This window comes from Phaethon lepturus, unplaced genomic scaffold, assembly GCF_000687285.1.
Source record: "Phaethon lepturus isolate BGI_N335 unplaced genomic scaffold, ASM68728v1 scaffold2940, whole genome shotgun sequence".
Classification (NCBI taxonomy): Eukaryota; Metazoa; Chordata; class Aves; order Phaethontiformes; family Phaethontidae; genus Phaethon; species Phaethon lepturus.
In genome coordinates this window covers 120,364-129,832 of record NW_010512418.1, presented here as the reverse complement: position 1 = coordinate 129,832, position 9,469 = coordinate 120,364, and the positions used below count along the sequence as shown (strand labels likewise).

At 45.7% G+C, this 9,469-nt stretch overlaps 1 protein-coding gene across 1 annotated transcript in view; it reads right to left on the bottom strand.

Annotated features, from left to right (window-relative positions):
- Positions 1–334: 334 nt before the first annotated feature.
- SMOC1 (SPARC related modular calcium binding 1) overlaps positions 335–9,469 on the bottom strand; it is a gene marked incomplete at its 5' end in the record, with an annotated part of 86,079 nt that continues 76,944 nt past the window's right edge. The window contains 3 exons of the mRNA XM_010286744.1: positions 335–688; positions 2,633–2,683; positions 8,736–8,983. Of these exons, the coding sequence (XP_010285046.1) occupies positions 672–688; positions 2,633–2,683; positions 8,736–8,983 (316 nt within the window). The remainder of the gene's footprint in view (positions 689–2,632; positions 2,684–8,735; positions 8,984–9,469) is intronic.

The following is a 9,469-nucleotide window of genomic DNA, read 5'->3' as shown; positions in this document are numbered from 1 at the left end:
CTACCCCTACTTTAAGCAGCTCTGCAGCGCACCAATACTTAGTGCTCTCTCAAAAGCCCAATTGCCTGTGAGGTGCACATGGCTTTACAGTAAGAAAAGACGGGGATCAGCTGCTCCCAAGAAGCATTTGGCACTGCGTGCACATCTGCAAGCACAAGTCATGCTGATATACTTGCTCCTTTGTGCATGGGGATGTTAAGGTTTGCAACCGAATGGCAGAAAAACACACATTACTGTAATCCCTTAAATGCAAAGTGTCCCTCTAGCCCTAACAGCCTTCAAAAGCAAAGGGAGGAACAGAACAGTGACTCCAACCCCTGTACAAGACAACTGTACAATTTACATATATATTTATATACAGTATATAAAATTCTCTTTCTTTGAATCCCAGTGAACTCAATTTTACGTCATCAGTAGCTGTTCCAATTTTAAAAAGTCATGATCCTGCTTACCCCCACTCTCCAAAGTATTAGATAATGGCATTGAAAAGCAATTAAAAACAAACCCAAACCCAAACCAATTATTAAAAAGTGCAAACGTTCTGGGTGCCACTTCTGCTACGTTGGATGATGCTGCATGCTTGCTCACAAGCAGCAAGGTGTCTGTCCATCTGTCGCTGGATCTTTCTTTCCTTTGGGTTGGCCCCTGCCTTCCCTTCCTGTCTTCTGCTGCTACACCAGGCGACCTACTGAAAGGGTGGGGTGGACAAGGAGGAAAACAAACAGAAGCAGAAAAAGTGAAGAAAAAAGGCAAATTAAAACCAAAAGCACACCTGACTGATAAAGATGTAGTACAGACTCTGCTGCAGCCATTGCCCCAGAAGGCTGAGATCCTAGAGTAAGCTGTGAGGCTGAAAACAACCAGGGGCTAATGAGACAGCCTTGCTGAAAAAAGCATTGAATGAGTCACACTGAGCCCTAGGGACTGATGTATTTTTAAACATGAACCACCACTTTCCTCTCCCTCCCCCTCCTTGGAAATGGGCATGCAGTCCGGGGAAACAACTGGTCCGACATCTCTTGCTTTGCTCTTCTGCCTGCCACGACTGATGCAGAAGCCCGCTGCTGCCTGGATGCTCTGCCACCATCTCCCATGTGAGCCGCAGGCAGCTGCCTCCTCCCCTAGCAGGCAAGCAGGGCCAGGGCAAGCCACCTCTCCCCACCTCTGCCACAGCACAACGCAGCAGCGTCCCTGCTCAACGGTTCTTGGAGACCTGCGGCACCAGGCACCCTGAAGCCTACCAAGCTACTGAATCTACGGCGGGGATATAGCATACATGGAGCTGGGAGTCCCAGGACCCTGCTGAGCTATTAGTGTCCCAGGGGATGGTGCAAGGGTACTACTTGGTGTTTCAGATAGATGCACACATCCCCACGCTCGTTTCTTCAGAAAGCTTTGGTTAAGCCCCTCATAAAATGTTCTTAAAGAATCAAAGCTTTTACAGGATCAGAGCAAGAGCTCTGTGGATTAATTACAGGTGAAAACATGCTGAAGAGAAGGCAGAAGTATGGATTTGGTTTTTGGAAAGAAGAAAGGTTACCAGACAGGCCTCATTGGGTTGGTGCTAATCAACATGCCCTGCCACAGGGAGTGAATATTGTCAAATACAAAATTATTTCCAGATAAGTCAATATTTGAAATTGACTGCACAGCTCTGCAGAAGGCACAGTGCTCAATGAACAGCTCATAAAACCAGCGGATGGACTTCAACATTTGTACATGCAATGCAGTCCGTGAGTGGGGAGCAGGGATGACCTGTCCTACACTGTGCATTCTGAGTGACTAGGAAAGAGATTGAAGCCACAGCACACAATTATTTGAACGCCTCCGCTCAGCTTTTAGCAGCGGACAAAAATCTGATACATGCTCAGAACTGAGGACACACCAGGAAACATCACTACATCAATGTATAAGGCTTAGCTGATCCTTGTCTTCAGCTCTCTGTTCAGCCCATCTCATCAGCACCAGGTAAGGTACCCAGAAAAGTAAAGGTAGGTAGCAAGAGGTATGGGAAGACATCTGTCATTAAGCAAATACATAGCCTAGGTCTTTTCAACGTGGAAAGGAATCTAACCAGACATATGTTGGAGGGCTGTAGAACAACAACTGGCAGGAGAGAACTGCTCACTTTTTCCCCTCACATTCCAAAATAAGAAGCACCCAATGAAACCATGAGGCAGCAGGTCTAAAAGCAAAACAAATAGTTGTTCTCCATGCCTGATGAAAGGGTGTGATTCACTGCCACAAAATACAGAGGAGAGCAGACCTTCAGGAGAGCAGACCAGGACAGAGAAGAGTCTTCATGGGAACTTGTCCATGGAGTCATGTAATGTAAACAAAAGTCACCTCAATCATTGCTTGCTGGAAGTAGGGAGAAGAGGGTAGAAGAGTGTTCATCCCATAGCTGCTGTATCCTGTTCTAATTCTGTCTGCACCAGATAAAGACACAATGCTGGACTTTGAGATGATGCAGCAGAGCTGCATGTTATTATATTCACACCTCTCATGAACAGCTTTGGTTTCCAGCTGTTTCTATATTGCTATTTGTGAACATAGGATACCAGAGGAGAATGAATTTTGGGACACATGGTTATCACAGGAAAAAAAGGAAACATTTTGACAAGATACTCACTGAAAGGGTTAAGGCCTTGTCTTTTTCCATTGGGGAAACTGCTCAGGCTACCTGTAAAATCCAAGAACCACGTTAAAGGCAATAAATGCCATGACATGACAAAGGAACCTCCCTACTGCTGGAGGGCAGGTTCAAAGGAGCTCCTCTGAGCGTGCACACAGCAAGTCCTGCCAGCATTCCTTAAGATTCACATGCAAGAGTCAGACTAATGTGCTTGAGATGAGACATGTTAAATACCTGATGTTATAGTAGCTGAACATCATGAAATCCAGATGTTTGGTGTGGGCAAGAAGCAACAATTACAAGGTTAAACTAAACTGTGGAAGGAGGAAGAAGAAGAAAGGAAGGATGCAATTAGTGCCATGAAGTTTCCCAAAACAGTTTTTGCCAAGAGCAAGCAAAATAACATCATGTAGAAAGGGGGCAGCCAGAAAAGAGTGAAGGTGTAGGCAATACAGATAATCCAAGTTTACTAAATTTTTAGCTTGGACCAAACAATCAAACAGGTGCCTAAAATCAAAGACCTGAACTCACACCTGGCAGAAGAGCAGGGACAGACTGCAGAGCTGTGACTGCATGAGATACAGGCACACGCACCCTACACCAGATGGAGCTCATGACAAGGGCTCTCACCTCAACAATAAACCTGTTCCTACCATGTGCTGTGTACAGACAGCTCAGGGATTACAGGAGCTCTTGAAAGCATGTCACATTTCCTGCTAGCTGCTTGGTCTGACTTCAGATGAGGTATTAGCTGGAAGTGGGAACTGCTGCTCCCAGCCAGATGCAGTAAGCCTGCTGCCACCCTCCATGCCAGCCCAGGCTAAGACTCATCTTTGATTTGTGCATGTATCTGACCTGATTGCACAACTTGCTTTGCACATTAAGTGCTTTGCACACTCGCAGCTACAGCACACTTTGCTCTGTGCAAGAGCAAGATGAGCAGAAGCTCAGAGAGCAGGGGTGAGGCTGGGGAAGCCCTGTGGGATGGGAGGCTGGGCTGCAGGACAGAAACAGAATTGCTGGGAAGGAAGAGAGAGGGGGAAAGAAAAGGTGGCGGTGGCTGAGTTTGAAATGGGTAGCAAAGCACAACCTGTTGGCTTTAGAAATCATTAATATGAGAAACTGGATAAACATGGTAAGTTATTTCAAGGCCCTGGAACACCAGCCTCGTATCTTGCCATCTGCCCTGGTGAGATCAGAGGAATCGTTCTTCACTTATTTTCTGGACCCATGTATGAAAAGCAGAGTTCCATTGCCAAGAGGCAGATTTCCTCCAGAGCTAATTGGGACTCTCCTGGAGGGCTGGCAATAAAAACCCAGGGCCTTTACAAGCTGCAGCATCCTCCAGCCGGCTGGAGCCACAGAGGCCAGGCTGCTCCTGGGGCCCTGGAGGGCCTGGGTAAGAAAGAAGGCATACCGAAAAACAGCCTTTTTGCACGCAGTATGTCTAAGCCTACAGCATGTTGCTGTGAATGAGACCTACTTGTCTTTGGAAAGAGGCAGGGAGCTCCAGGTAAGTTGATACAAAAGGCAGGGAGCACCCCTGAAATGGCAGGGGTGCTCCAGGCTGGGCAGGGCACACCTTTCCAGCAGCCTGGTAGGGCTCTGTGCTTTCCCTGGGTATGGCCCCATACATCCGTGCTGGGAGACTACCCTGAAGCTCATCACCTGTCACTCCAAAGGCAGAGAGTATTGCCTTCAGCATGAACACAGGCCAGCCACGTATACCTACAAAACCCCACCAAAACAACACTGCACCAAGCATAAAGTTGACATGAAAGTGAGGAAGGAATATGGCAGATGGGGACAGCGGGTTCCTTGCATATATCTGGGAAGCTCTTGGGTACATCCCATGATTCAGTAAGTTTCATAATGCAGAGTATTTGCTCAGCCTCACAAGTACGCTATTTTTCGTAATAATTCTAGCTACACTGGATTAGGCCAGGTGTCTTTCAAAAGGAAAAGCCCCAAGGAAACCCCAGCAGCTTTCTATAGGTAGAAATAATTCCTCGGACTTACTGAGCAAAGCTCTCACCTTTGATGAGGGAGGAACATGCTACCACAAGCCTTATCTTGTGTTCTCAACACAATACTGATGTCCTGATTCATACTAACCATCAGTACTTCCCTCAAGATTAAAGGCGACAAAGTACAGCACCTCTACTGAGGTCCAAAGGGGGATATCTGAACAAGGCAAACAAAAACAAGCACTGAGCCAGTGGAGCTCATTTACACTCTAATTCCCATTAGATGTACTCTGAATTTCCTTTTTATTAGCTGAGTCATTACCTGGCTACAGTTTTCTCATAGCCTTTCAGACTGTTGTCAGCTTTCTACCACCATCAGTCTAGAGGTCTTTCCCAGGTGACAGCTCCTTGCTACGCTCCCATACAGCTGCTTGCACAGCAGTGATACAGAGCGTCCTCATTCCCAGAAGCCTCCCAAGCACACAGAGAATCAGTTACTTCTGCGGATACCAATAAGAAGGGTCCCAAACATCACTGAATTAAACCTGCTGTTTAGATTGTCCATTATTTTTAATTCTTTCTGTAGGATTTGCTCAGCTCATAGTAAAAAGTGACAGGCTGTTTAATTACACACACACACACTTTTTAATTAAGACGTTTTGATCCTGTTTCTGGACTGTGCTCTTGGTAGCTGGCTGTTGGTGCAGACAGGCTGGGTTCCACCCCAGAAGTCCTCACAGCCTGTGAAGCATGCCCAACACCTACCATCTGACAAGCTCTTGGATGGCAAAACAATCATGGGATATTAACGGGCAGAAGGAAACTTCACGTCAGCTGGCGGAGGGACATTTCTTTGCTGCTTAATCCCTTAGCTCCTCTTTGAGCAGGCACAAAATGCTAACTTTGTCTGCCGAACTTGGAAGAATATAGAGCTAAAACTCAACTTCAGCATTTCGCAGCCAGCACAACTAGTATAAGCCTTGCTCAGATCTACAATCCTCCTCTCCAAGATCACTGGACTCCAATTAATCTTGAGTCCAATAACTTTCCAGCAAAGCTTTACAGTGCGTGTCTATCTCCTCTCAAGGACCCTGCCTTTTGACTAATACAGAGAGCTAAATTTGTTCTTTGATCACAGATGGTTCCCTCCTTAACTCAGGCTGTGCCGACTGCACTGATGAATGCTAACTTTTAACAGGCTGTAAATCAGTCTGTTTACCTTCTACAATGCCTCAGACAGTCCTAGATCAAATGGTGGCAAAGATTGTTTCTGGTGTACTCCAAGCTACAAGCCCTCCCTGCCTCTTCTGCACCAGTTTAAGAAACCATTTGCAGGGTTCTGCAAGCCCTCAAAGGCTGGTTTTATATGGCTACTGCATTCTGAGATCCAGGAATGGCATTTTCCCATCCAAGTTGCTCCTGATAGGAACACACCTGGTTTAATTAGAGGGGCAAGGGAGGTGCAAAGCGGCCACCAAACCTAGCAGATTTCTCAGCAACTTTCTGGGTCATCATAAGGATGGAAAAGAGGAAGAATTTCTGGCAGACAGGACAGCTGTTTTCCTCACTGAAGAGCCACTGGCTGGCAGCACCCACATATTAGGTTACCACAGGCATCACAAACCTGCTGAGGAGGCGAAGACAGACAGAACTGTGCATCTCACACAGATTCGATTTTAAGCTGGAAAGAGCTCAAATTCAGGTTTGTCCTTATGAATAACCCAGTTGAATCCTCCCACATAAATTGTATTTATTTAGACTATCTAGTGCCCAAGAGGCATATAACAGTGCTGATTTATCTATGCCCTGTGCTTCCTTCAAGCAACACTATTCCCATGTTTGGATGGAACTGGCCACAAGAAAAAAATCCCAAAAGCAAAACACTGACAAAAATGCAGAAGCCTTAACATTTGTTTCCCTCAGCATCCCAAACCCTACAAAATCTGTATTAAGTTTTATTTTCAAAATCTTTACAAGTGTTCAGTTTGCCTAGCAGGAGGTACACACACCTGGAATGATGACTGACTTCATTTTAGTCCTTATGCTGCTGGATACCCAACCAGGATTTGGAACATCTGAGGCAAGTTCATTTGTAATGAACTATATCAAGGGTAAAGTGATGACTTTCCTTGCCTCCCTCCAACCCTTCCTCATCCAGTCCAGACCAGAAAAACTTTTTCAGCAAAGCTTTCGTTGAAACAGAAGCATTTCCATGAAAAGTTTTGGTTTCATCTGCCTGGCAGTTTACAACTGAAAGTATGTCATCAAAAAGGTTCCCAACTAGCTCTTGGCTTGGACCCACAGTGACCTCAGCCCCAGCAGATGTTTGGAGGCCACAGTATGGAGAAAGAAATGGAGAGTAAATACACAGATTAGTTGACTGGCTGCATGCACCCCTGATCAGGAAAAGGGAAATTTGTAGGACTAAGCTACTGGTTATTTCTTAATTTAGATGCTCTTGTAAATAGAAAGCATAGCAAACATGTCATCTACCACCTCACAAATTCATGAAGACTTTAAAAAAGATCCATCACAACCTTGCTTACTGCACCTCTAGAGCACTCTCCCTCAGTTCTTTCCTACATATTAGTACCTGCTCCCTGCACTGCCCTCTCGACTGCCTTTTAGCCTTCAGCATCTTTTAGCCTGCCTTGGTCCTCCTTCCACATAACTTACCCATTTATCTTTGATCCTCAAGGCCCATCAGGCCTTTAGTAGGTATGCGGAGCTGTATGATAAAACAAGGGTGAGCCCCTTTTTGCACACAATCCTGTCCTCATAATGGAAGAAACCATGAAAGGTCAAGGCTGAGTTCTCAGCAAATAGTTGGGCAATCAGGCACTCACAACAGTGTCTCACTGCTTTCATTCCCCTTAACAGAGGCTCAAAGACTCACATTTTTTTCCTTCTCTCCTCCCCCCCCAAATAAATTTTGAACAGTTGGTTGGCCAAGGCAGCAGATTCTTCAGAGTCTTATTCCAGGCCAAACAGCAATAAAACTCCTTTGGCATATTCATCTTATTGAGAAGGTAATAAAATTAAGGAACAGGATTGCTATTTTGGTATGTCATTCCTCAGTAAGGTACTGATGACTAAGAAAAAAACTTCCACTGAGCTAGGGAAGCTGAATGCTTCTCACCACTGGCGAGTAACAGGCTTATGATAACTAAGATGTTTGCAAAGCACCTAGAAAAGGCAACTTCCCAACACCCAAATGCACTGACTCCCTTCCCACTTGTGCTAAACTTGAGGATAGAACAAAGGAAAGGTTAAGCCTGGAGAAAGCAAGCTACCCCCCCTTCCCAACTGGCACAATGGTTACAACAAGAGCTGTCTGCACAGCCAAAACACCTGCACAGGAAATTAGTCCCCTGGAATCTCCCTGTTTGTCTTCTCCTGCCAAGCAAGTCTGCCCACGGTCAAGAATGGCTGATAATTATTGAGTTTGGGTTGAACAGTTTCAATTCCTAAAGTTTCTAAAAATATCTATTTGGTCTAGGTCCCAACAGAAGGTGAGGTGAAGATGAAAGAGGAAGGAGGGGGGGTTGGTTGCTCAGGCACTAAACAGAAAGGAAACTACGTTACTCATATGCCCTATTTCTCCCCTGATCTTAAAGTGCAATTTAACTCTGAAAAAGTTAAAGTACAAGTACAGCCCTGCGCTGAGTTGTTCTCTCTGCGTCATCCACTTTCCTGCATGCTGGATTTCGCAATGAAAATAAATATTATTTCTGTTAGTCAACAGGTTCTCTGGAGGACTGGGTCTGTGCGGGTTCATACATCATCCAACCTACATGGTTGAAACAACAGAATATTATTAGTGTATCTCAGAAGGGATCTAATCTGAACTACAGTTTCCAAGGACTTCTACAGTACAAGCAGCATTCTGGGCAAGGCTCATCTTTTTGCCCTGTTTCTGTATAGTGCTTAGCACAAAGGTCCATGATAAGGAATATAAGACAGAGCCATAACACAAATAACAAACTGCATTTGCATGGCAGGGTATTAATCCCACTCATTTTCTCACACAAACTGCAGCACTTTTGAATCGCCTGGGAGAAAACAGACTCCTGAGTTTGCTCTAACTCCATGTCAGTCTTATTCTCATGCAATAGGGAAGGAAAGGCACTCACCTCCTTCCTTGCTGACTCCCAGGCACCCCTTCAGCTCCTGAAGCGAGATTGACTTGTCCTTGTTGAGGTCACAGTAGTCAGTGAAACGTCGGGCACATTTCTTGGGCTTGGCTTTCTTCTTTACGTAACGCTTGAAAGGCTTCAGCTCCCGCTTGTTGATGTCATTGCTGCTGTTGTTGTCCAGCTGGCTGAAGTACCAGTGTACTACTCGCTCCTCCAGCGTGTGGCTGGGGTCTGGCTCGGAGAACCTGGAACAGAGGAAGCACAGGCCCCCGACAAGTGGGTGCTCTCACCACCACTGTCAAGCACATGCTGAGGAGCCAGAGCTGCTTGCCGAGTCAGACACACACTATGCCATATTTAAAGCAGGCAAAATACGCAAGTCTTACAATCTCCTCCTTCTAGCTGGGCTCTTTGGAGAGATGAACTTTTTCTAAAAATGTCCTTTAGCATTAACAAGTGGTGCCAAGAGATCCCTGGAGACTGATACACTCAGTAGCTCTGGTTCTTCTCACACCAGTTGCTGAAACTCTGCCTAATCCCAGAAGGATCTCCCTTTAGAGGGCAAGAGGCAATCTGCATGGTCCTTTTGACCCTTGGACTCCCATTCAAGTCACAAACAGGAGAGCCGTGAGTGTCAGCTGTCAGGGTAGTTTCTGTGATAGCAATATCTAGACTTCAGAAAGGGAACAAATTCATTTCATGCAAGACACGTTCATTAATTGAAAATGTCC